This window comes from Primulina tabacum, chromosome 9 (genome assembly GCF_025594145.1).
Source record: "Primulina tabacum isolate GXHZ01 chromosome 9, ASM2559414v2, whole genome shotgun sequence".
NCBI classification, from domain to species: Eukaryota; Viridiplantae; Streptophyta; class Magnoliopsida; order Lamiales; family Gesneriaceae; genus Primulina; species Primulina tabacum.
Window position 1 is genome coordinate 25833396 of NC_134558.1, and position 27348 is coordinate 25860743.

A 27348-nucleotide genomic window follows, 5' to 3' on the forward strand; every position below is an offset into this window, starting at 1 on the left:
GTCGAGTGAATTTCTATGTTATCGAGACGAAATGGCGGTCGCAAAATCTGACCAGCCAAACATCATCAAGTAGCCAGCTCGATAGGCCAGCTCTGATATTTTTGAGATATCTCTCGTCTCAATTATCGTAATTGAATGATTAAGCATGCGTTGGAAAGATAAGAATATTGTCAACAAATCATCTTCAAAGGTTGAAGTTTGAATCAAATCTCAAAAAAGTTTAAAATTTGCGATGAAGTTGCTATTTCTGTATAGGTTTTAGAAAGAGTTCAAATGTGTATACAATCCAATATTTCGAGAATATATCTCTCATTTGAACTCAAATTGAGTAATTCTTGATTATATGGAAAACTAAGAAAAAATTAATATAACTTTTATTTTTACAACTTTTGTCCAGAAATCAACAAATCAAGAGGTATATTCACCAGACCAGACCACATTTCACTCAAGCGTCTTGATCGTCCACTCGACCGTTTTGATCATCCGACCAGTTCATTCATTCAACCGTTTTGATCTTGAAACAGGACAAAACCAGCAACCTGCCAAAAAGTCAAATATGATTGTTGCAAGGTCATAAACAGTACATAACATTTTCTCACGGTCATATACTTGTGTTTAACGTATATATCACTCTTGAAGGCTATATATACAACATCTTGAAAATCAAATATAAACTTTTGAATGGCATTCAAAGTATGGGAATCCTACATGAGAACAAGCCCAAGAAAAAGAGACTAAATAGATATATTAGCTTAGTGAGTATTTTTGCCCTTATGTATGAGGATATATTTGAGATTATATACAATGTAATTGATTAATTTTCTCACACACAATCACTCACATATACAAGAGAGATGTGCTTTAAAGTTTAGTTGAGTGAAAGTCTTTACACAAAGACATTAAAAATTGTGTTTGCAGTCTTGCGACCTACCATCGAAAGTGTGTTAGAAGTTTTGAGTAGACAATGTATAAGTCCTAAGACCAAATGAGTTTGTTCAAAGGGTTGTATAAATCAAAGTTTTCTAGTGAATCCTTACAAGAGAAGAAGGGGTGATATATGAGTTGTTAATATCCGAATATTCATAAACAAATTTGTGCATATTTATTTATCGCATTTATTTACTTTTACTACTATTTTTTATAGGCATAATTGAAACATTTTACGTGTATTTCAAATACCAAAATATTTCATACAAAAGTTTTGATAAAATGTTTCAACCAAACCGTTCTTATGATTCAACTTGCATACTTTTTAAATATTTTTCAAAATATTTAATCGCTTTTTAGAGGGTTATTTGAGTTTATCCCGCTTGGTTTTATAACCAAATTTGATTTAATTTCTCGGTGCTCGTTTAATTATTGAATATTTCAAGAACGAGCTATTGTAGCTCTTTTAATCATAAAATCTTTTAAATAGTTTCTCTTTTTCTAAACTCTAGCCCGATCCTAACTACTTAATTTTTTATACCTTTAAACATTTTTTTTGTTTAAACAGTCTTTTATTTTTTTATTTTTTCCTGAGGGCATTAAAAAAATGTTATTATACGTATCTAATCTATTACTATTTAATAATGCAAAAAAACGATATAGTAATTACTTTTTATATTTTTAAGTGAATTTCCAAAATAACCGACTCAATGAGTAAAAAAAATAAAGCAAGAGGATGATATAGTTACTATCTTTAGTTTTTGTAAGAGAACTTTCCAAATAACCCCACCCAATAAATAAAAAAAATATTAAATCCGTTCAAAAATAAAAATATATTAAATACGCAATTTAGTAAATACTATTTTCAGTTTGTTTTCATACGACTTTCCACAATTTCACCCATCACGTTGGCGTATTTTAATTTAAAATTTTGAAAAAGAAACTCTCACCCATGTTTAACTGCATGAGGTTGGTTTCTTGTTTCTTAAAAAAATCAATCAACAACTTTTAAATATAAATTGCTTTGTGATATTGTAATCTACTAAATGCATTGCGTGTTTATTATGGCTGATATTTTGATAGTTTTTGTAAAATTTTAGAAATGTTTAAAAACACAAACTTTGAAGTTTTAGAGGAATTTAGATTAAAAAAAAAATGTTAATGAGAAAAATACTTTTTAACTTGAGATTTAGGCTAAATCGTCAATTGAGATGGACAAAAATCAATTTGTTAAAAGAAATAACTGAAATTGGAACGAGTAATTTTGAAGCACCAGCACCAACTACCAAGGATATCATATCTTCGGTTCATTTTTATAATAATTTTCTCTATCTAAAAATAAATAAATACTTCTACCTTTATGATACTCACGGGAAATTTATGGTCCAGTTCCAGCAAGTGTCACTAGTCCAGACGCAGGTTTTGAAATTACCCTGAGCCTGAAATCACAAATAAGATCGTTAGGAGGGGCCAGGAGGGTGTCCTGGCGTAGCCCCTCCGACGCTCAAGTCAGAGACTGAAGATATATGGGGGGAGCAGCTAAGGGTGCTGCTGAAAACAATATAATGAATGAATAATCATACGCTCAAACCTGGTATTTATAAGAGAATACCTGAGCTTGTTATGGGCCATTCACCTGCGGGCCTTAGATATGGGCCGGGAGTTTGGGCCGGATCTTGATGGGTTCATCTCTGGGTTATCACTTTAAAAATAATCATTACCTCACAAGATTAAAAAATCATATAAATAAGATTTATACAATTTGATTCAATTTATACACTTTAATTTTCAAGACATTTTTTAAGAAATCGTTTTTTCAAAAGAAAATTCCTGACAAAAACATACCCCCGATTATAGCACCAAATGGGGATAGCCTTCAACAAAAACTTTACACAATAGTTTTGATCTCCCATTGCATTCTTCTCGTCTACATAAACACATTAACAACCTTACTTCGCCATCCTCAGGAAACGACTACAGATGGTCGAAAATCATGTGCAAGGAAATTATACACATGCCATCAACACCTGACGACTGATGCATCATGCATCACATGGAATCCACCACCACAACTTGCTGCCGGGCAAGATACTTTTCCCTCCTCTCTTTCTGAAGAACAATGACATAAAAGGCAGTTAACACGAAAAGAAAGCGATCAAAATCTGATTCGATAGAGACGGGTAATACACAAAAACCAAGTGTGAATCTAGTAATTCAGTCAAATGAAGAGCAACTTAACACATATCCATAAAGCATCACTTGTCTAAGTCTGCTTATGACTAAAACAGACGGGAATATATAAATGATGACTTACCCATTCATCTAAAACAAGGCCTTCACCATTGACTTGCGAACCTGCATTAGCAGAAGGCATCTTCTTGATCACTTCTAGTGCAGCGTCAGCTTCAGCCAGCTGACACTTAAGCTTTTCAAGTGCCTAGGCACAAAGTTTCATGAGTTGTTGGAAATAGGGACTCGACAAAAATGTGTGATACACCAGGCAGATAGATTCAGAGATTAACTCTTACACGATTAGGGCTCTCTGGGTCCAAGAAGACCACACGCAATATACGTTCAACAGTCACTTGATCCCTTTGTTCATCAAACTGAACAAGAATTGAAATTAAATACAAAAAAAAAAAACTAAAGAAATGCAGCCCGACATTTGCTACAGGCAGTCAGGCATATTGAATTTACTCTATAAAACCATTGTCTGCCATAAACCAAGTTTAAGTGCAATGAGAAAATCAGACGCAGTAACCCATTTAATATGAGAGTAAGCTTCGTTGAATAGAAAAGGATATTACCATAGATGTAATACCAAATTCAGGTTTATCAGTCAAAAGACAAGAAGCAATACCATGTCAGGATAATCAATAAGAAGAAGAATAAAAGATCATTTTTGCCCCATGGAAAAATGTCATAGTTCAGCTTTTTATATGCTACCCAACTACATTATCCTCCTTGAGATGTGTACATCGAGAACTTAAACACCATGACAGCAAAATCTGTGTCAATGCTCGAAACAGATCTAATGTGTGCCAGACAATAGGTTGGAACATTATCAAGTTCTCATTCCTGCTTGCATAAGATTTTTTTATATCATAATGATGATGGTCGAGTAAATCGGGTAAGCTGTGTGAGCGATTTACCGGAAAGGGTAGGTTCTTTTCGAGCACACTGAAGATCGGACAGATCGTACCCGGACTGAAAAATCTGCACACTTTAAGAGCAAAGAACGTTATCGGGGCGCTGGAAACGAAAGGTTTTCTGGTGTGGCCACTCCGAAACTCAAGTCAGTCAAGTGTTTACGCAAAGGAAAATGTAGTAGAGAGTATATATTGAGTGTTCGCGGAAAGATGCTGAGTAAATTGAATGTTTTATGCTCAAGTAAATCTGAGTATTTATTGAGTGTTCGCGGAAAGATGCTGAGTAAATTGAATGTTTTATGCTCAAGTAAATCTGAGTATTTATAGAGGAAACGTCAATGATAACCTTGTTCTTAATGTCCGACCACTCCCCTTGGCGGGATGTCTGCCCATACCTTGCCCCCTGACACTGTTATAATTAACAACTCATATTGCTTTTGGTCTTGTCACATTACCAGACGTGTGCTGAATTACATGCCAATTATTTCAGAGTATGGTCTTCCATACCTATGGGCCCAGGATTGACACCTGTGCCGAAGTGCTTGGGCAGTGATCTCAATGTGAGGACACAAACATGGTTCCTAATTCACTAAGTCTTCTTATAATGCTCGGGCTAGGCTGATAGCTCGAGCTTATTTGTGGTCAGTTTCCCTACTTCTCGCGAACCAAGGGATGGCTTATAAAAGAGCACTCATTTCACCCGGCCTGGTTTTTACCCCGGTTTCCCTTATCTTTTCGACCCGTCCCAGTCCCGAGTTTCCAGAATTACCCATAACCCGGGCGCTTCCCGGGGGTATCACAAGTCCCTCCTTAAATACTCAGGCTAGAGTCTCACTCGCTGTCCCGAGTGGTTAAATTGGACTCGGGCGGGAAATAAGTTTATGTGTCGATTATATCACTAGAAGTTAGGGATTAGTATCTTTGTAATCTAGGCTATATTTAGCATGCGTATATTTTATTCTAGGTAAGTTAGCAGTTCCTAATTTTATGGTCTATCAATTAGGGCTAAACTTTAGGAGTCAGCTTTTATCCTTCCTGTCAATCTCTGTGTATATATATTCTCTTGGTTTAATCAAAAAAGGAGTAGAAGATTTCCTGATAATTTAAATCTTCATGGTATCAGAGCTACGGCTCTTCTCTCTCAAATCGCAATCTCCTCCCCTATAGCCTCATTCTCGTGTAGCCATCCTCAACCATGGTGAAACATGGCCTGGCTACCGAAACCTCAAAATCAGAAACTCTAAACCCTAGCCCCACCGAAAACAATTCCCTTGTCATCACAAGCCACAAATTAAAAGGCCACAATTATCTTCAGTGGTCTAAGTCGGTTAGAATGTTTATTTGCGGTAGAGGGAAGGAGGAGTACTTGATGAGCGAGTCGGCCATCCCAGAGAAGACGGATCCAGGCTTCAAGAAGTGGAACATCGAGAATCACATGATTATGGCGTGGCTTATCAATTCTATGACAGTGGAAATTGGAGAGAATTTCCTGTTATATGAAACAGCCCTTGAGATGTGGCAGGCCGCAAGGGAAACATACTCTAGCTCAGATAATACCTCAGAGCTATTCGCTGTAGAATCGGTACTATATGACTTGCGGCAAGGAGATCAGCCAGTCACTCTATATTACAACGCCCTTGTCCGACAGTGGCAGCAGCTCGATGCATTTGAAAGCCATGAATGGAAGTGTGCCGAGGATGGTCAGCGATTCCTCAAAATTCAGGAGCAGAAGAGGACATTCAAGTTCTTACTAGGTCTCAACAAAGACTTAGATGAAGTCCGAGGCAGAATAATGGGTGGAAAGCCACTCCTGAACCTGAGAGAAGCATTTGCTGAGGTTCGAAGGGAAGAGAGTAGAAAGCGGGTGATGATGGGCACTCAGAATAGCTCGGTCAGCGTAGAAGGATCTGCACTTGCATCATACGGTGCACATCCTGCCAGCCAACAGGATACTCGTTCTCAGCGCAAAACTCGACCATACTGCGATCATTGTGCCAAGCCAGGCCATACAAAAGACACATGTTGGAAGATTCACGGGAAACCTGCTGATTGGAAGCCTTCTAGATCGTTCAATGAGCGAAATAGCCGAGCAAATTCAGCCACTTCCACGGAAGTCACTTCATTCTCAAAGGAGCAGATCGAGGCCTTACAGAAGGCATTAGCCACCACTCTAACACACCACGATACCACGAGCCAACCTGTCAGTTTGCATGGAAATAAAGGTAACAAGTATTATGCTTTGTCTACTTGGAATACTCTATCTCGTCATTGGATTATTGACTCGGGAGCATCAGACCATATGACGGGAGACCGGTCCCTATTTCAAGAATACCAACCGAGCCAAACCCAAGTGACCGTGCGGATTGCTGACGGTTCTAAATCCCGAGTTGCCGGGATTGGAAAAATCTGCCTAACCTCAACTCTCACCCTACAATCTGTGTTGCATGTTCCGAAATTAGATTGCAACTTGTTATCAACAAATAAGTTAACATCTGATCATAATTGCTCCGCTGAATTTTTCCAAAATATGTGCACTTTTCAGGAATTGGGATCGAGGAAGATGATTGGCAGTGCTAGGGTGTGCTCAGGACTCTACTTGCTTAACTCGCCAACGGAATCCACATCAAGCCATGTCACCCTTAGTCAGCCTAATCATGAATCAATCAAATCCAAGGTTTCAAAATCTGTTTTAGTTTCTAGAGTCAATAAGGATACTGAAGTCATGTGTTGGCACTATCGACTAGGACATCCAAGTTTTTATTATCTTGAAAAGTTATTCCCTCAATTGTTTATGAATAAAAGACCACAACATTTTCATTGTGAAATTTGTCAACTTGCAAAGCACACACGCTCAGTTTATCGAAGCATTCCTTACAATCCATCGCAACCCTTCACTTTAATCCATAGTGACATATGGGAAGCATCAAGGATAGCTAATATAAATGGTGCCAAATGGTTTGTCACTTTTATCGATGACCACACTAGGCTCACATGGGTATTTCTCATGAAAGAAAAATCAGAACTTGAAAAAGTTTTTCTAGCATTCGAAGCCATGGTTCAAACTCAGTTTATGTCAAAAATCCGGGTACTAAAATCTGACAATGCCAGGGAATATTTCAACCTAATTCTAGGAGACTATTTCTCTAAACATGGGATAGTTCAAATCAGTTCATGTGTAAATACACCCCAACAAAATGGTATAGCCGAACGAAAAAATCGTCACCTATTAGAAGTTGCCCGATCCATTATGTTTTCAACTGGTGTCCCAAAATATTTATGGGGCGAGGCAGTGTTGACTGCTGTCTACCTTATAAATAGGATGCCATCCCGAGTCTTGAAGTTTGCTACGCCATATCAAACCCTAATCAAAGCTTATCCCCATGCAGCCATCCTATCCTCCAACTTACCAACAAAAATCTTCGGATGCTCCGCATTTGTTCACATCTATCCACACGACCGTAGCAAACTCGATCCTCGATCCACTAAGTGTGTCTTTATCGGCTATTCTTCCAATAAGAAAGGGTATAAGTGTTTTTGTCCTAGGACTAGAAAGATCTTTAACACTATGGATGTTACTTTTCTCGAAGAGACTCCCTATTTCACCAAAACTATTCTTCAGGGGGAGAACTCGAGGGAAGTACAGCCTTGGTCTTGGGATTCTCTCCTCATTACTACACCAAATATGCCACAAAATGACTCGAATCCACCTCCTACACTTGTTGATGACCAGGTCCAATCCCCACAACCCCAGCCAGACATACAAGTATACACCCGTCGGCCGAGACCCACTCCAAGAATAAGTGAGCCACTGACACATCCTACTGTTGAGCCGTCATCAAACTCGGTTCCGATTCCAAGCACGGAGCCACACACACCGGAACTTCCACCTCTCGAAGAGTCCGAAAAGTTACCTATTGCTCTACGAAAAGGTACCCGGAGTTGCACTAATCATCCAATACAGAGGTTTGTTTCCTATGGTGGTTTGTCACAGAAATACAGGGCTTACATCACAAACCTTGACACGGTACCTATTCCGGGATCAATACAAGAAGCTTTGAAGCACCCGGGATGGACTCAGGCGGTTCAAGAAGAATTGAGGGCTATGGAAAAGAATGACACGTGGACTATCACAGATTTACCTCCCGGGAAGAAAACCGTGAGTTGTAAGTGGTTATTCACCGTGAAATGCAAGGCGGATGGAAGTGTTGAACGGTTAAAGGCCCGACTAGTGGCTCGTGGATTTACTCAATCCTACGGAATCGACTATCAGGAGACATTCGCACCTGTAGCTAAACTTAACACCGTGCGAATTCTCTTGTCCGTGGCTGCGAATCTAGATTGGAAGCTGCAACAACTTGATATTAAGAATGCATTTCTTAATGGGGAATTGGAGGAAGAAGTCTACATGGAAATTCCAACCGGGCTTTCTGTCAATGAGAGTAGCAATAAGGTGTGTAAGTTGCTGAAATCGATTTATGGGCTGAAACAATCACCAAGGGTATGGTTCGGGAGGTTCTCTACTGTGGTAAAGGAACAAGGGTTTCAGCAATGTCAATCCGATCACACCCTCTTTGTCAAACAATCTACCGATCATAGAGTTGCCATCCTCATTGTCTATGTGGATGACATTATCTTGACCGGGGACTATGAAGAGGCGATTGTGAATATTAAACGGTCATTGGCTCAGTCATTTGAGGTGAAAGACCTTGGGTTGCTGCGGTACTTCTTGGGTATGGAAGTATCAAGGTCAAAGAAGGGAATTGTTTTGTCACAACGCAAACATGTCTTGGATTTACTCAGTGAGACTGGGATGCTTGGCTGTAAACCAGCAAGTACTCCCATGGAAGCTGGAAGCTATCAAACCAAGTGGAAAAAAAGATGAAGAGATCTTGTCCGATAAAGGGAGGTATCAACGGCTCGTAGGGAGGCTTATTTATTTGTCTCATACACGGCCAGACATCGGGTTCGCAGTGAGTTATGTGAGCCAATTCATGAACTGTCCCACTCAGAAACACATGGAAGTCGTATATCGAATTCTCCGATACTTGAAGAAGTGCCCGGGTAAAGGAATTTTATTTGGGAAACACGAAGATAAAAGTGTTGTATTGTATTCCGACGCGGATTGGGCTGGAAGCCACACGGACCGAAGATCAACAACGGGGTATTGTTCATTTGTATGGGGAAATCTTGTAACTTCGAGAAGCAAGAAACAACCGGTGGTCTCCCGAAGCAGTGCAGAAGCTGAACTTAGGGCTCTAGCATTAGCTATTTGTGAAGGAATATGGATACGTCGTGTCTTGGAAGATTTGGGAATAAAACAGGAAGGATCAGTAACCCACAGATGTGACAACCAAGCTACCATTAGCATGGCGAAAGACCCGGTTCATCATGACCGTACAAAACACGTCAAAATAGACCGACATTTCATTGCCGAGAAGCTCAAGAACTCCGATGTTCAGATTCTCTACACACCTACTCGAGAGCAACTTGCAGATGTTCTCACTAAAGCCGTTCTAGGTCCTATTTGATAAAATATGTAACAAGTTGGGCATGTACGATATGTACTACCCAACTTGAGGGGGAGTGTCGATTATATCACTAGAAGTTAGGGATTAGTATCTTTGTAATCTAGGCTATATTTAGCATGCGTATATTTTATTCTAGGTAAGTTAGCAGTTCCTAATTTTATGGTCTATCAATTAGGGCTAAACTTTAGGAGTCAGCTTTTATCCTTCCAGTCAATCTCTGTGTATATATATTCTCTTGGTTTAATCAAAAAAAGAGTAGAAGATTTCCTGATAATTTAAATCTTCATTATGGCTAGTGCAGATGTCAGCATGAAGTTAGCCCTAGCAATCGAAAAGACAAACGCCACTTCGCATTCCAGACTTGTCTGTTAAATTACCCAGCACAATTTCCGATGTACATCTCGTCCGTTTATTCCATGATCTACGACTGAGATCACTTTCATTCGGATTTAAATATCGACCGCTTCACCACATCTCACACTATTGTATCTTTGGCTCTTGCTCTTGTATCTTTAAAACTCCTGCATTTCCTGCTCCTTCTCAGCAAATCTACGTCCTCTTTTCCGGACAGCCTTCCCTACCTATCATCTATTAGTGTAAGTTTTTTATCTTTTAATTATGTCAAACTCTACTTCTTCAACCTCTGGAGCAAACACGTGTGGCTCATCTGGGTTTGAGTTTGCGGCGGTACGCTCCAATTCTGTCCCAGCTTCTCCCTCTCTTTGCTCCTCTTCCACTTCCAAAAACCCATTCTCGTCTCTAGTCTCTACCAAATCTAAAAGACCCAAAACTACCCACCAGCCTGTTGGGCCTTCCCGGGCCCTGGAGAGGGTAAAGGTAAAGCTCGAGCCTCTGCAAAAACTGATAAGGAGGTCCCGAGTGCTCCCTGGTTTCTATTATGGTGGGCACTCATCACCCAGGGGCCGACAAGGACCTCATAGTCCTAGGATCTATCCGGTCCTCTCATTCCATACTTATTCCTGGTACCTCGGACCGAGCTGACCAACCCACAGAGGGTTTTTAAACTTTTTCCCTGACCAGGTCCGCAGTTACCTTTGGTTCCCCATCCCCTCTTTTTACATCGAGGTGACCCACTTTCTCGGCGTCCTTATAAACCGACTCCACCCCAACTCCCTCCGTATAATGGCCTCGGCCTACGTGTTTTTCAAAATGAACAACCTCTTGATCACCCTCTTCATCCTTCATTACTATTTCATTTGCCGGTTTAACGAGAGTGCTTTCTCTTAATTGCCCGGATTAACAAAAGTTTCCCTGATAATATTTCTTCTTCTCTGATCGGATGGAAAAGTTGGTTCTTCTTTGTTAGTCTTCCCTCCCCTCCCAAGTGTCCAATAGGTTTATTTCCAGCCTTCGTATTCAGCCCAAACTCCTAGGGCGTATGAGTATGAAAAACCCTATACCTGGAGCCAAGAGCTCATAAAAAAACAAAAGTTCTCATCTTCACATCTGATTACAAAGGAGAATCTTGTGGCATATGGGTGGGAACCCAGGCCGAGGATCCTGTAGACTGGGAGATTGAAAAATTCGACGCCTTAGGTGCTCAACCCGGTACCTATTTCCTCCTTTCATTTGTTTTGTCTTAACTTTTAATATTCTGCTGTTAACACTTTCATTTTGCAGATAATCCAGAGATGCAGGAAGCCATCGCCAAGAGGCGGGCTGCTGAGAAATTTACCGAGGAAAAGAAACGGGCTGCTCGGAAAGCTGTTGCAGAGAATAAGGCACTGGGGAAGAGGGCGTTCGACAAAGCTCGGGCAGCTACTGAGGCCCGGAAAAGTGAGGAGAGGCTGGCTGTAGAGGCTCGAGTAGAGGTTGATGTCGTGGATTGGGTTGAGACTAGGGCTCCCATGCCCCAGGCCAAGGAAAGGGAGCCCGGGTGCCCACTCTCTTGTGGAAACTCTAAAGACCACAGCCCCTCATTCGTCGGAAGCGGAAGGCTGTACTCGCTCCTGAGATGGCACTTCTGAGCGACACTGAAGGGAGGGCCCTGGGCTCTACACGAGCAATCGATTTTACCCTTTCTTCCTCTACACAAGCCCCTGCAGAGCAGTATCAGCCCAGCCATCAAGGAGCTCGGGATAACCTATTCTCGAATGGGGTTTCTTTGGCCGGGTTTAGATTTGTAAAAAGTCCGACCTCTCCTACTGAAGAGGCTCATCTCCGGGGCCTGAGCTCCAAACGCAAACTGTTCGAGGGCATTTCTCGGTAAGCACCCCTACCTTGTGTTTTTCCCTTTGCCTTGAGTAGTTTTAGCTATTTTTCTTACCATTTGACTTATCTTTTGTTTGTAGCCTTCGGATGCTGATAGCGGCCTGTGAAGAGGATGCTTTCCGTGGCCAAATGAGAAGCGGGCAAAGCCCGGGCTGCCAGTGAACTCCATGCCCAGGTCAAAGATGAACTGGATCAGGCCCTGGTGGTACATAATGAAACCGTAATCGGGCTCAGGACAATTTCTGAGGCGGCCGATCAGCAGTTAGAAGAGTTCTAGGCGAGCATGAAGAAAGCTTAGATAAAGGCCGGGGCTGCTATTGCCAGGACAAACATATTGAGGGCCAAGCTCTTAATTTCGGAGGCACGAGTCCAATCCCTTGTTGAAGAGCTCGATAGTCACCAGGCCCAGGACAATGAAGCAGATTCGGCCCTGGCTGCCCAATGGCGGTTCGACGAGGAATGACGGACTTCTTTCCTGCAGTCCCAAGAATTTAAAGTGGCCGGTTGAGGACGAGGCATACTCCTTATTCAGGACCGACTTCGATAACTGCCGGGAGCAGTTTGAAGAGGCTGGCCTTCTCCTAGCGGATAAAGAAGGCTTTCCAGACTTTGACCGGGCTATCGATTCGTTTCCAAAAGATGAGTAAGGGGCAATGCTGCAGGGTTTGAGAGCTCGGATAATATAGGATAAGCTTGTAAAAATTTTCCTGCCTTTTTATATTTCAGCCCTCCGGGCCATTTTTGTACATTTTCTTAACATTAATAAAATTACCTTATTTTATATGTCTTTCGGCTTTCTCAATTTGAATCGGTTAAGTAGATTGACCTATCATAAGCACCTTCCCAAAAATTCTGGGTGCTGAGGAGTAACCGGGTCTTTTCTGAGGCCGAGCTGATATAACAGTGACAACTTTTAAAATTTGTTAGAAGATAGCTTAGGCTAGTTTAGCTCACTAACACTTCGTTGTTCAAGAGTAAAGTGTTGGGGCCTTGAAACTCTTGGGCTTATTTACGATTAGATACCGGGAACTTGCATCTCCCGAGCTTTGATAGGAAGCCGGGACCTCATGCCTCCCGGACCTATAATAAAATGTTGGGGCCTGATATCTCCCAGGATTAAAAAAGAGGAGGTGTCGCAGCCTTGCATCTCCCGGGCTTTGATAAGAAGCCCGGGCTTCATGCCTTCTGGGTCTATAATAAATGCAGGGGTCTCACATCTCCCGGGCTTGAATAAGAAGAGGTGACGGGGCCTAACATCTCCCGAGCTTTGATAGGAAGCCGGGGCCTAATGCATCTTGATCCTATAATAAAATTTCACATATATTGAGATGGAAAGATGACCTCATTAATTAACCAAACGACAACACTACTCAGGAATAATACTTTTTAAAATGAAAAGTGTTACAAGGTCATTTGAGAGACCAGTCCTGGCCATCTTCTAAATGCAAAGCTCGTGAACTAACTTTCTAAATGACTTTGTAAGGCCCTTCCCATCGGACTTCCAATTTGCCAAAGTCTCCTGCTAGATTGGCTTTCTTCAGAACAAGATCACCGACTTGAAAATCTCGGGGTCGGACCTGCTATTTGTAAGCTCGCATGATCCGACTAAGATAAGCCTCCATACGGATAGCAGAACTCTCTCTTTTCTTCCACGAGTTCTAATTCTTGAGCCTGAGCTATATAATTCCTTTCCGAGTAGGCTTCAACTGGTGATGAAGTTTGTTCTATCTCGGCAGGTAGCACAACCTCAGTACCATTTACTAAACCGAAAGGCGTTTCCCTAGTAGCAGTCCGGGGAGTGGTTCGATAAGCCCATAGAAAATTTGCTAATTTTTTCACCCAATCTTTCCTGATTCCTTACAGTCTGGCTCTTAAAGGTTGAACTATTGTGTGGTTGGTGACCTCGGTCTGCTCATCAGCTTGTGGGTAGGCAACTGAAGTAAAAGACTAGACAATCTTCATTTCTTCACACCAGGATGTCATTTTTTGTCCCTGAAACAGCCAGCCATTGTCAGATATCAACTTTTTTGGTGTTCCAAAACTGGCACACTATGTTGTTCTATAGGAATCTCAATACTTCTTCTCTGATTCTGGCTAGGGGCTCGACCTCGACCCACGTGGAGAAATAATCTACTGCGACCAACAAGAATTTCTTTTGTGCCCGAACTATCGGAAAGGGTCCTACAATATCCAGGCTCCACTGAAAATGGCAGGACGCTCGGACAGTGTTCATGGCTGAGACCGGGATGTGATGAAAATTGCCATAACGTTGGCATCCTTCACAAGATCGGACTATTTGAATAGCGTCCGAGTTCATGGTAGGCCACCAGAGTCCGACTAGCAATGACTTTCGAGTTAGAGTTATAACTCCGATATTATCCCCACAACACCCTTCATGAATCTCTTTAGCTACATACTTGGCCTCTTCCCCTGTTATGCACTTGAGCATCGGGGATTGATAGGATAGTTGATACAACACTCCACTCAACACTACGAAATGAGGAGCATGTCTTTTGATTTTCCGAGCCACACTCGAATCTTCGGGCTATGTAGTGGTCATGATATACTAGAATAGGGGCGTTATCCACGTGTCACCTTGGGGAGGCCAGTGAACCGGCCTCTATCACAGATACAAGTTTGGTATGATGAACAATACTCTTTTCTTTTTCCACGGCCAGAGAGGATGCCATTTCGGCCACGGCATCGGTCTTTGTGTTCTCTCCCCGTGGAATCTACTATATACTCCAGTCAGTAAAGCTTTCCGATAACTCCTCGATAACCCTCAGATACTTCATCAGTCTTTCCTCTCTAACTTCATAAGAACCTTTCATATGTGGAGTAACCAATTGCAAATCTGAATAAATAATTACCCGGGTGGCTCCGGCTTACGGAGCTCCTCTCATTCCGGTTAGAACAGATTCATACTCAGCTTCGTTGTTAGAAGCTTGACAATCCAATCTCACAACAACTTTAATCTATTCCCCACTGGGAGAGATTATAACAACTTTCTCCCTTTTTTCTTGCTAGCAGCGCCATCAACAAATACATTCTATACTTCTTCCTGCTCGAGCTGACTCATATCGGTCAGGAAGTCTGATAAGACTTGAGCTTTAATAGTAGTCCTGGATCGGTACTCAATATCATACTCCCCGAGCTCTACCGTCCACTTTACCAATCTCCCCGAGATATTTGGATTGGTCGTGATGTGGACAGCTGGTGATGACAACGATAGGATGAGGCATAAAGTAGGGTCTCGCAATAATTATCAGGGCCAAGGCTACCTTCTTGAGCCTAATATATCTCAACTCAGGTCCTCTGAGTGCGTGGCTGACATAGGAAACAGGCTTCTGATCAGTTCCTTCCTCTCGGATAAGTACCGAGCTGACGGCATGCTCACTAGCAGATAGATAAACCCACAACTTCTCTCCCGGCCCAGGTTTCACCAGTATGAACAGCCCGACTAAGTGACTTTTCAAATTCTGCAAAGCTTGCTCAGACTTATCATCCCATCTGAATTATTGGGCCTTCCTCAGTAATTGATAGAAGAGATAACTGCGATGTGCTGATCTAAAATGAATCGGGACAAAGCAACAATCCTTCCCACGAGCTTCTGTATTTCTTTGACAGATGTAAGGAAGTCATTTCTAAAATAGCTCTTACCTTATCTGGATTGACCTCAATTCCCCTCTCTGTCACTATGAACCCGTTAAATTTGCTACTTTTGACGCCGAACGTACGCTTGACTGGGTTTAATTTCACTTCATATCTTCTAAGAGTTGAGAAGGTCTTCTCGAGATCTGGGATGAAACAAGATTTTTCCATGGATTTAACAAGGATATTATCAACATACACCTCGATAATCCTTCCGGCCTGCTTCTCAAAGATCTTATCCATCAACAGCTGATAAGTGGAACCTGCATTTTTTAAATCAAATGGCACAAGTGTGTAACAAAATGTACTGCCCGAGGTTATAAAACTGACCTTATCCTGATCGTCTTGGGCAAAGTGGATCTGGTGGTATCCCTGATAGGCATCCATGAAACACAGTAACTCATACGGTCATACCCCAAGGTGGAGTCCACCAGTTGATCGATCCGGGCAAGGGTTAGCAATCTTTAGGGCAAGCTTTATTCAAACCACTGAAGTCTACGTATATTCTCCATTTACTGGTGGCTTTACTAGGACCACATTTGACATCCACGGAGGGAATTGAATTTCTCCGACAATCATTGTAAGGTCCAAAATGCGATAACGTAATCCATCTGCATGCAAATCTAGGAAAAATTGAAAATACTTAATTAAATTGTTTTAATTGCGTGAATTAAATGTGGTAGATGTCTACATGTTTAAGATATAGTTTTCTACTAGAATGCATAAAACTATGTTTTAGAAGTTATTCGAGACGCGGTCGAGGAACGGAAACTGGGGACTGTAAAGGAAAAATATTTTTATTAAATGATTATTTTTAATTATTTAATATATGGTATATTTAAGGTGTTATTTTCGAAAATGGAAACTTTCGAAGTGTTTTTACGTGCCAAGTCGTATTTTAAACCGATAATCAATTTTTGATGAAAATAAGAACTTTTTGGGAAATCGACTAATATTTTCAAAAACTTTCTTAAACGAAATATTTTTCCTATTATATAATGAGATTAATGGGCCTATTATACTAAGTTATGGGTCTAGCTTACCACACAAATTATTTATATCAAAATTGAAGCTTTTGAACCTTAGAATATCTTCTAAAACACACGCCTCACCTCCTAGAACACTAGGACTCCTCCATCAGCAGCTTACACAATCAGACACCACACTTTCAAGGCAAATCACGTGAATTTTGAAGAAAACGTAGCAATTTCATGTCCCCCGCCGCCAACGTTCCTCGCATATCAAATTGTTTTCATGCATAAAATACACAAAAACACGCCTTAATCTTCCTTCATTCATCGTTCATACCATATTATATGCGTTAATACATGTTTGCATGAAAAATATGATGCATTTTCTATTATTTTCGTTTTTATGGCATATGCATAGGAAATCATTGATTTTCTTGCCACGACGGCTTTTGAGAAACTCAAACAAGCCCTGACCACGACCTTGGCTATCGCTCTCCCAGATTTCTCCATGCTGTTTATAGTTGAGCGTGATGCTTCAGATTTGGGTATTGGTGCAGTATTACAGCAAAGGGGATGCCTAATTGCCTTTTACAATCATTCATTTGCTAAATACAACAAATATTACCTGCCTATGATAAAGAAATCATGGGCTTAACCAGGGTGATACGCCATTGGCGCTCAATACAACAAATATTACCTGCCTATGAGAAAAAACTCATGGACTTAACCAGGGCGATACGCCATTGGCGCTCATATTTCTGGGACCAACCTTTTGTGGTTCGCACCGACCACTACAGTCACAAGTATCTACTGGAATAACGAATTGCAATGTCATCTCAATAACATTAGATATGCTCCTTATTGGGGTTCAATTTCACAATAGAATACAACTATGGGAGATATAATATCGTGGCAGATGCCTTGTCTCGGCAAGATTCTTCTACGGCTTGCGCCGCCGCTGTGTCAGTTCCATCTTGGGATTTTCTGGATGATATTAAAGCCGAACAATCACTCTCAAATGAGATCCAGCAGCTCATCCAAGACAATACAGGGGCTGCTCACCATGGCAATTGGTCTTATATAGAAGGACTTTTGCTTTATAAAAGTAGGATTTTTCTGCACAAAACGTCGTCGTTTATACCTCGAGTTATTATGTCTGTCCATAATTCGTGCCATGAAGGGTATCAAAGGATATTACAGAGGGTGACTCACGACTTCTTTTGGGCAAGAATGCGACAACATGGGAAGGACTTCGTCGCCATTTGCATTGTTTGCCAACAAAATAAAGTGGAAGAACTTCAATCGGCCGGGCTCCTGCAACCCCTGCATCTCCCTCACCAAATCTGGGCGAATATTTCAACTTAAATCGGCCGGGCTCCCAACCCCTGCATCTCCCTCACCAAATCTGGGCGGATATTTCGATGGACTTTGTTGAAGGTCTCCCTTCTTTGCATGGAAAAATGTGATCTTCATCGTTGTGGACCGTTTCTCCAAGTACGCACATTGTATTGGTGATGTTACGACCACCACAACGGCTAGGCCCAGCAAGAAAATCTGAGAATTCAAGTTTACAAGATGCATACCCACGGCCGTTTCAAGCTCATGGACTTGGATTCTTTTTCCTTATCGTTTTACTTTGAATTTTGATAGGATTTAGTTCGTTACTTTTTTCCAATTTGATATTTATCATCTTTAGGGTATGGTGATCTAGGACTATTTTGTATTCATATCCATCTTGCATTGAATAAAAGATGATCAAAATTTCCCAAACAAAAAGTGTCACGAGATCGCGAGGTTCTCTCATCACAATTCATACAGTTGGTCATACAATTGGTCGACAAGGAAGAAAGTCTAATAAACCAAAGTGGAATCTGGATTCATCGGATTTCTCTGTCAAAAGACATGTTACACAATCCTTTGCTCGAGAACTTAACAGAGACATAGTTCTAAAGATTCTATTCCAATAAATAAAGAAAGCACACAGAGAGACGAAACAAGTAATGGAAGAAGAGAAGAATAGAACCAAAGGACACTTTACTTTCCATAAACTATGGAGTATGGACCTGATCAAAAAAATTCAAAATCTTCTAATAAACTAAATATTGAAAAATCAATACTGCATTCAAAAGATTAAAGGTACATAGCTACATGACAGAATCAACTAAGAGAAACAGAGAGAATAATCACCATGTGTATGATGCATTATACTAGAAATCGCCATTGTAGAGGGTGGTAGCAAGAAAAGGCAACTAGATTATAAGAAAATTTATGTGAGCAAAAGAAGGCATCTTGTCATGCTGTTTAGAACAAACAGAATGATTGGTAAGAAAATCTGCAAAAAGACCTCATTATCTTCATCTTGAGTCCATGGCAGATGAGTTGGTTGAAAATGTTATGAAACATTGGGCATAAAAAAACTCAACTCATAACTATGCTATACAGCCTACTTTGGGCTCTGTTAAAGACCAAAGTAACTATCGGCATGGTACCATGGAGCTAAACTGCATTCAGAATTCATTTGATTCGTAAACAAGTCTATCAATAATTTATATCTCAACCAAAATGTAACTTTACGTGAATTCAGTTTTTGAGCATGAAGTCAGTACTTGAAGGCAGTCCAATGATTAATTCAAATGAAGGTGACAAAACTCATTAATCGCAGAGGAGGTACTCTTTGGAGCCAAACAATTCATTTTCTATAATTCTGCAAATTGTTCATGCACGTGATGGAACCACAACTGACCTCTTAAATACACGTCTCAGATTCCATGCAGATGTAATCAATTGAAAGACAGGTTTTTGCAGCAACTCACATTCACGTTCTTTTATTACTTTCCGGATTGTAAGTGAACAATAAAATCAGAGGGGAAAAGCACTCACCAACTCAGGGATGTAATCTGATCCTTGTTTCACCTTGAGACTCATAATCTTGAACTTAACCTTGCTCTTCTGATTTATAGATTTTTCATTGTTCTCATGATGCTCCACAAACTTGAACACTGTGAAACAAATGATATGCTAATATTTAATTTACCTGTACATACAGATATTGCATATGCATAAAATTTGATTATAAAATATTTTGGACTATGCATGCCCACTTTCATTGAGACTGAATGCTTGAACAAGAAGTTAGAAAATTAAATACCAGTAGCGGTGAGGCTTTCTCCAGGTGCAAGGACACCACCAGGGGGTGTCATGTAACAACTTTTTGGTGAAGTAGTTTGAAACTATACGTGGAAGAGAAAGTCAGCAGTTTCCTCTGGGAGAGTCATGGAATCAAGGGGTTGCATACATGAAATCTCTGGTTAATAAATTGCAAACATGTAAAATGAAAAAAATTTCACGTGTCAAATTCACATATAGTGATGGCATCCGAGCATCAAAAAAATTTAAAATCCATGTTCCTATTTCCCTATACTTATTTAGTACTAGTAATCTCTATATGCATATCAAATAAACACGACATAATGCAAGAACCGAGGATAAAAAACGCTGATGCAAACTTCAGAAGAACCAAAATTTATTATGCCACTATAAACACAAATGTGGCTTACACTATCTGTTTCAAATGGTATTCATAATCTTGTTACACATAATATATTCTAGAGTCCTAATCACATATACAGATATGACATATCATTTATGTGTCATTCCGTATATAAGTTAGACAGAACATAGAATCTATCATGTAACACAAAATCTGGATGAAATGAATAAACATTTGCCCTATCTGCGTACATAAAGTTAAAGCAAACATTATGCTCACAGGCGATACCAACGGGAAACACTAATAATTAAGACATCGGAATTAATTATGAGATTAACAAAATCACAAAAAAAAAACCCAAAAAAACCCAAAAAAAACCTTAAATGCAACATGAGACTTGCTGGAATTCTTAATCCTTACAGCACTCCTCGCCTGCTTTCCTGGTTCATCTTCGATGCAAACACACGAACACACAAAACAAACAATTAATCAGTATCATACACAAAAAAATCACTGCACAGCACAAATTTCAGATTCATTCAATCAGTACTCCAATTTCAAATCATTTCATATTATTAACAGACTATTTAGAAACAAGCGAGTCAAAGGTGGCTCACACGGGAAGTAGAGGTTGTTCGAAGGTTCGACGCGGAGTCTACGGCATGCAGGGACGAGCAATCTAGCAACGTAGGAAACCGTGGAGGAGGAGCGAGTTTTGGACGCTGCAGCGCCATTCTGGAAACTGTGGCTCTGCGGTTGATTGTGAAGATGCTGAGTGGAGGAAGAGGAAGAAGACGCAGTTGCCGACTGCCAGAACGGGCAAAGCCGCCACGCACGGTGGTTTCGGTGAGTATCGATAATTGCCATGTCCACCACGTAATTTTTTGTTTGGATTTTCTATTGCGTTGACCTATAAGGTAATTGATTTGATTGGATGTCTAAAAGGTCAGCGAATTATAGTTGACTTTTAAATGTGAAATTATTAGTTTTAAGGAAGAATTGCAGTCGGTTATAATTTCTTTTATATAAATATGTAAAATAGTTGGTAAAAATTTTAAAAATATAAACACAATGAATTTTGAGAATATATATTTGAATTTATGAAAAATATTTAAACAAGTTGGGGTTAAATGTATTTAACTTGAAATAATAGCAAGCATGTCACATGTTAAAAAATAAAACAACAAGATTTAGATCAAATAATTAGTGTAATATGATTAGATTCAATATCATTTAATTTTAAAAAATTATGAGTACGTGTAATTATTATGAGAAATAATGATACCAAGTAGCGATTGTGTTGCTTAGAAAAACTCTCGATAAGAAAGTTTGAACTATCGTACGATTTAAAAAGATATCAAACGTCCAATTCTATGTAAATCAGTGTTGTGAAAAGCTTGATTAAATTATAAACAACACTTAAATTTAAAGCTTCTCTAAAACGCTTCACTTAGATCAAAAAGCGATCAAAGCGTAAGTTGACAAGATCAAGTGTCACTAACACGCTTAAGTACGAATTTTTCAAAAAACAAATAGATGAATAAGAAGAAGAAACAACACAAATTAGTGAATTTTATTATTAAGTGATGATAGTAATGTACAATTATGCGTAATAGTGACCAAGTGTGATTTTTTTAAAAAAAACAATATGGATTAACATGAAGAAGATAAACACGAATTAGAAATTTTACTAACAAGTAATGCTAACAATGCGCAATCTTGGATAATTAATTTTAATGATAACAAATATATGGTAGATATAACACTTCATAACATACAAAGATGTTTTGTCAAAAAAAAAAAAAAACATACAAAGATGTTACTGCTAATATTTTAAGGTTGTCTAATTAAATTGAATTTGTATTTTATGATCCGAGAAATAAAACGGATTATAGAATATATTAAATTAAATTTTGGAAAAAAAAAAAAAGAATACATGACATTTAAATATATTATATTATATATTATTTACTCTATTAGATAATTAAACTTAAAAATATTTTTTTCACAGTTTAACTCGTATTAGTCCCGTTTAAGTCTTAAAAATACACTTTGAAGTTTTTAAATTTAATGAGAAAAACTTGTGTGAGACGGTCTCACATGTCGTATTTCGTGAGACGGATTTTTTATTTGGGTCATCCATGAAAAAGTATTACTTTTTATGCTAAGAGTATTATTTTTTATTATGAATATCGGTAGGATTGACCCGTCTCACAGATAAAAATTCGTGAGATTGTCTCACAAAAGACCTACTCAAACTTATATTATGCAAGAAAATATCGTATCTAATGACATGTAATTAAATAAATAGGAAAAATAAATAACTGTACTAAAAATATGGCAGCTTGAGCTCATGGTGGAGGAGGAAAATGACCACCAAATTCAATCTGTTGCGGCCGTGCCACCACACTCTCCACTTCTTCACTTTGCATTCACCGCCGCGCCCCGCCGGTAAATCCCTCCGTTACGCTGTCCAATCCTCCGATGCTACCTCGGCTGATGATACCTCGGCTTTATCCTCCTCAACTCTTCCCTATGGTCCTTCCCTCCATAAAGGACTCCCCCCATTTCCCCTTGAATCAACAAAATGCATCTCCAACGACTGTGAAACTACCGATAACAGTTACACATCACTGGACGAGCGGTCTTTCACTCGAATATTCGATGTTTCGGCCCTCAGAGTACCCGCAGACCTTTGCTATGACCTTGAAAACCGATTCCGAGGCCATCTCCTCAATTGGCCTCGAATTAAGAACATCGCCAGAGTACCTGGAGATGAAATTGATGACGAGCTGAAGAGAATTTTACCCTGTTCAGTTGACGGAGAGGAGAATAACCTAGCTGCATTGAATAGGAGGGTTTATGGGAAAGCCGAGGGAGACGGGGAGCCGTTGAACTCGGTGCTGTACCGTGACAAGCTTGCTAGAACTTTTAATTCACGAGGTTATGTTAATTTCAAGAATTTGGCTAAGATATCGAGGCCAAAGAAGAAGAAAAAGAGGGATGATGGGAAGAAGCGAGCTGTGAAAGGGGTTGGGAAAAACGATATGATATTTATTGAGGTAATCGAAGAAGGTGACGAAGACGGCGAAGACATAAGTAGATTGTTAGGTGACAATATTAAGCGGGAAAAATGGAGAGGTTCGACGAGGCTGCTACTTTTGGATGAGCAGTATGCTCTTAAAGGGATTGAGGAATTGCCCAAGTCTATCAAGGTTTTTGTTCTCGAACATTTTGGTACTCCCTGAACTAGAAATTTGTGTGGAAAGTGGGTATCATGTGTGCCTGTTTTGATAGTTGCTGATTGTGTTTATTGGTGTAACACGAATAAGCGCGATATTTTTTGCATTTTATATTATATATTACAGTTAATCAGCGTAGGGATTTAAGAGTGGGTTGGGTTATACCTTGTTTTGGGGAACCTGATAAATGTGCTCCCATTTGACATAACTTCAGATTGCTGAAAAATGCGTGGGATACCAGGCTATTGCCCTTTGGTTATACTGCTTTTCTGATGAAATCATGACTGCGCATCTTTGTGCGACTTATTACAAGTTCATATGAATGTGTTCTTATTATTTTCAGATGAACTTGGTGTGATGTTCTAGAGTTTCTCTGAGGAATTAGAGTTAATGTTAACCTATGGTTGTACTTTTTCTGGCATACATGTTCTGCTACCGTCACATAACAACTATCTATGAAAGCTCGTAGCTGATATTTAAATTTTGTTGTTCAGGCAGTTTTGAAAGAACATGATGTGGATGGCACAACCCCAGCTTTTGAACTAGTGAAGTGCAAGTTGACTTTGTTTTATGATTACTGGCAGATGAATGAGGTATTACTTTAAGCATAGATGATAGTAGATGTTATCTTACTTCCCATTTCATTCTCTATTCTCATCCAAAGAGTAAATCAGTATTCTGGTGAGTGATTTCACCGTACTGAAGTCACATTGCCATGTAATTAGAAGATTTTCTTGAGCTGAGATTTTTCTATTCACTTAGCTGAAGAAATAGCTCTTTGATGTATCTCTCGAATATTCTGTTTTCTTTCCTCAAATTGTCTCCCCTTACTCTTACCTACATACCCCTCCCAAACGCGCACGCACACACACGCGCTATAGTTTATCTTGCATGTGCATGATATGGGCACTACATATTGTTTGCAGATCTTGGAGGTTGTGCTTCCAAAAGGTATGATAATTCCTTCGTCTTTTGAAATAGTTGGGCATATTGCACACCTGAATCTGAGAGATGAACATCTTCCATATAAAAAAGTTATTGCAAAGGTATTTTCCATGTTCATTTGAGAAAACATCTTTGTTAAATGTGGAGTTCGCAGTATCCTAAGCTTTATGCAACATTTTTTTTCCTCTGACTTATCTTGTTTATGCCAGGTAATTTTGGATAGGAACAAGCCAAAGATCCAAACAATAGTGAACAAAATCGATGTCATTCAGAATGAATACAGGAGTATGGAGCTTGAAGTTTTGGCCGGAAATCATTCCCTTGCGACAATAGTGGTGGAGAATGGGTTGCGATTTCATGTTGATTTAGCAACAGTGTAAGTGTGGAGTCATTAGACAGGACCAACAGTACAAGTGTGGCTGAAACAGAAAGGATTGGTGAATCTAATGTCATTATTTTTGTCTGTAGATATTGGAATTCAAGGCTGGCTACTGAAAGGCAGAGAATTCTAAGTTGCTTCACACGCAATGATGTTGTTTGTACGTCAATCTCATCATATTTTTTCCATAAATTTTTGTATTGGTCTTTGAATCATTTAAAGGTTTAGCATTAATACTTGTTTCATGGCGTAACTTATAATTTTTTGCCATAAATTTTGATTTCTGGTTTATTGATCACATAATTTACGTGGATAATAAATTTCGCGGCTTAAGAAAGTTGCACAATTAATCCATGGGTAGCATCATACTTAGGCTTATCTTATTTTAAAATGTTTTGTAGTTGCCGTCCAAATTTGAAAATTTGATGGTTAAAAGGACCGAACAGTATTTTTTGAATCAAGAAGGCATGATATTTTTTGGTAATTCACATTGTTATTCCATACTGTTTTTTTATTACCTTCTCTGTTATATATATATACCACTTTGATACTTACTGTTTTGATTTGTCTGTACAGGTGATGTTTTTGCTGGAGTTGGCCCCATTGCAATATGTGCCGCTAAAATAGTAAAGCGTGTGTATGCTAATGATTTGAATCCTTCTGCTGTTGACTATCTTGAAAGGAACTGCGTCCTCAATAAAATTGAGAGAAAGATGGAGGCATGGACATACCCTTATGCATGACTTGTACATTTTTATTGCTATAGTTATAAAATAAATGTCAATAACAGATCATATTTGAACAAAGATCAAAATGCGACCATATAAAGCTTTCCCTGTATATATACATGCATATCCCACATGCATTCATACATCCATGTATGTATATGGCTTTCTCGAAATTCCTTGTATATAGCTTGTCGCTGTGAGGTGTTGCTTGTCGAATTGTCCTACCATTTTGTCTAGTTTTTAATGATAATTCTTATGGATTTTAAGAGCTGTTATATGCCACTTTATAATAGTCTAACCCTGCCAGAATTCCAGCACATTGACTTATATTCCATCTTATTATGTCTAGGTATTCAATATGGACGGGAGAAGATTTATTGAAACAGTTTTTAGCTGCCAGGGAACTCATTCAATTACTCAAGTTGTCATGAATTTACCAAATGATGCTACTGAATTTCTTGGTATGCTTTGTTGTGTAACATTACTTCGCTTTTCCAATCCAATATTTTAAACATGTGACTCATTGTATATTATCTTTATTATTCTGAAGTAAATATTGCGGCTGTGCATTTTTTGACACTATCCACATTAGCTGGAGCTAATCTGTAACCTGATGCGGTTTCTATAACTTAAAAGCATGCAGCTCTTTCCATTGCTGGAAAAACTGCTGAAGGATGATGCATGACAATATCTTCTAATCTCACCTTATCAATTATCAGAATCATTTGTCGTGCATATGTGTTTGTGATGTTATGAAATTTCATTCCTTCTGAATAATATCTTAACAGAAAAAGAAAAATATCTACTTTGAGAAGAGAAAGTTGTTTGGGCCACTAACTTTGGAAATGGACAATTTCATATGCTTTCTCTCCATTCATTCTTATGGTTGGATCGAACATCTTCCTCGTATACCTTCTTTGCTATTGGAAATACATTAGATGGTTCCTTTATTCTTCAGAAACTTGTTTGGTCCACACTTTGAATGTTTCAGTGTTAATTCAAACTGCCAAAGGAGTACAGCAGTTATGTTTGTACCTTTTAAAATATTTAGATTGTATTGATTTCTTATAGGAGTTCTAAAGTTGATCTAATCTCCACTATCGAAGGATTTGCACTCTAGTTTTTTCTACATGGGGTTCCATAGAAATGAACGTATGTGTAGCAAAGTTGCCAACACACTTTGTGCTTTGTTTAGAATATTTTGGTTTTGCCTTATTTTCTTGATCACTAATTTCTTCGAAGCTTTTTTCGATTTCATATATACACAATTGTTTTGTTTTTTCCTCTTTTCTCTTGATCACAAATTTCTTCAGTGCATTTGTACAATTCACACCTCTCTCTCACACAATCACATATTTCCTGCTTTAAACGCTTTTAGCTGATTGCAGATGCTTTTAAGGGAATTTTTAAAGAGAATAATAGGGACAGAGAGTTTATCCTGCCTAGAATTCATGTTTATGGTTTCTCAAAAGCTCAGGATCCAGAGTTTGACTTTCACGAGGTATGGATTATATTTGTACAGTCATATGGATCCGGATGGACTAGTTAGCCTTCAACTTCTTATTTATTGTAAAATTTCCCCCTTTTTCTGCAATCCAGCGAATTAGAATTGCACTGTCAGAAGTGGCTTTTGAAGTGGAGATGCGTAGAGTTCGTCTAGTGGCCCCTGGGAAATGGATGTTATATGCATCTTTCATACTACCTGAAAGAGTTGCCTATGCAAAAGCAGGTTCAGTCTTGTAACTAAGATTTCTTCCATGTGTCCATAAAATTCCATGCATAAAGTTACGGCTACTGTTAGAGTAGATGTCCTGTAAGCCAACTGTTGGCTAGGAAATTTATTGACTAAGTTGTAATAAAAAATCTTTATTTTAATATAATTCATTATTTTATGGTTTGTTATTTTTTTATCTGTATATCAATGTGAACAACATAGATAAAGACCTTGATTATACTTTAATACAAATGAATCGTAATTCGATGTTGAAACTCATTTTAAACACTGTATGATCTAAATTCGTTTCTAGTCGATTCAACCGCCTAAAACGTAGATAAAGGTCGCTTGAGCTCGAGACTAGCATCTGTGATGTTGTGTACTGTGTTTCT

The 27348-nt window shown here is 39.1% G+C and overlaps 2 protein-coding genes across 4 annotated transcripts; one reads left to right on the forward strand and one right to left on the reverse strand.

Moving 5' to 3' along the window:
* Positions 1 to 2932: 2932 nt before the first annotated feature.
* LOC142555039 (vesicle-associated protein 4-1-like) lies at positions 2933 to 20885 on the reverse strand. Its single transcript, XM_075665680.1, has 7 exons — positions 20566 to 20885; positions 20327 to 20397; positions 19607 to 19688; positions 19339 to 19457; positions 3456 to 3533; positions 3242 to 3364; positions 2933 to 3036 (listed from the first exon to the last, which is right to left on the reverse strand). The coding sequence occupies exons 1-7, from the start codon at positions 20813 to 20815 to the stop codon at positions 2977 to 2979; spliced, it is 783 nt and encodes a 260-aa protein (XP_075521795.1). The 5' UTR covers positions 20816 to 20885; the 3' UTR covers positions 2933 to 2976.
* A 1383-nt stretch (positions 20886 to 22268) lies between these two features.
* LOC142555040 (tRNA (guanine(37)-N(1))-methyltransferase 1) lies at positions 22269 to 27100 on the forward strand. 3 transcript variants are annotated; one of them, XR_012822312.1, is made up of 9 exons: positions 22269 to 23163; positions 23685 to 23783; positions 24117 to 24236; positions 24345 to 24511; positions 24604 to 24674; positions 25091 to 25233; positions 25592 to 25703; positions 26621 to 26743; positions 26842 to 26969. XR_012822312.1 is itself a non-coding variant. In XM_075665681.1 (9 exons), the coding sequence occupies exons 1-9, from the start codon at positions 22318 to 22320 to the stop codon at positions 26983 to 26985; spliced, it is 1815 nt and encodes a 604-aa protein (XP_075521796.1). In that variant the 5' UTR covers positions 22270 to 22317; the 3' UTR covers positions 26986 to 27098. The 3 variants fall into 3 exon arrangements, 2 of the variants coding, with proteins under 2 accessions (XP_075521797.1, XP_075521796.1); XM_075665681.1 differs by having other exon boundaries at positions 22270 to 23163; positions 26631 to 26743; positions 26842 to 27098; XM_075665682.1 differs by lacking the exon at positions 24117 to 24236 and having other exon boundaries at positions 26631 to 26743; positions 26842 to 27100.
* Positions 27101 to 27348: the final 248 nt, after the last annotated feature.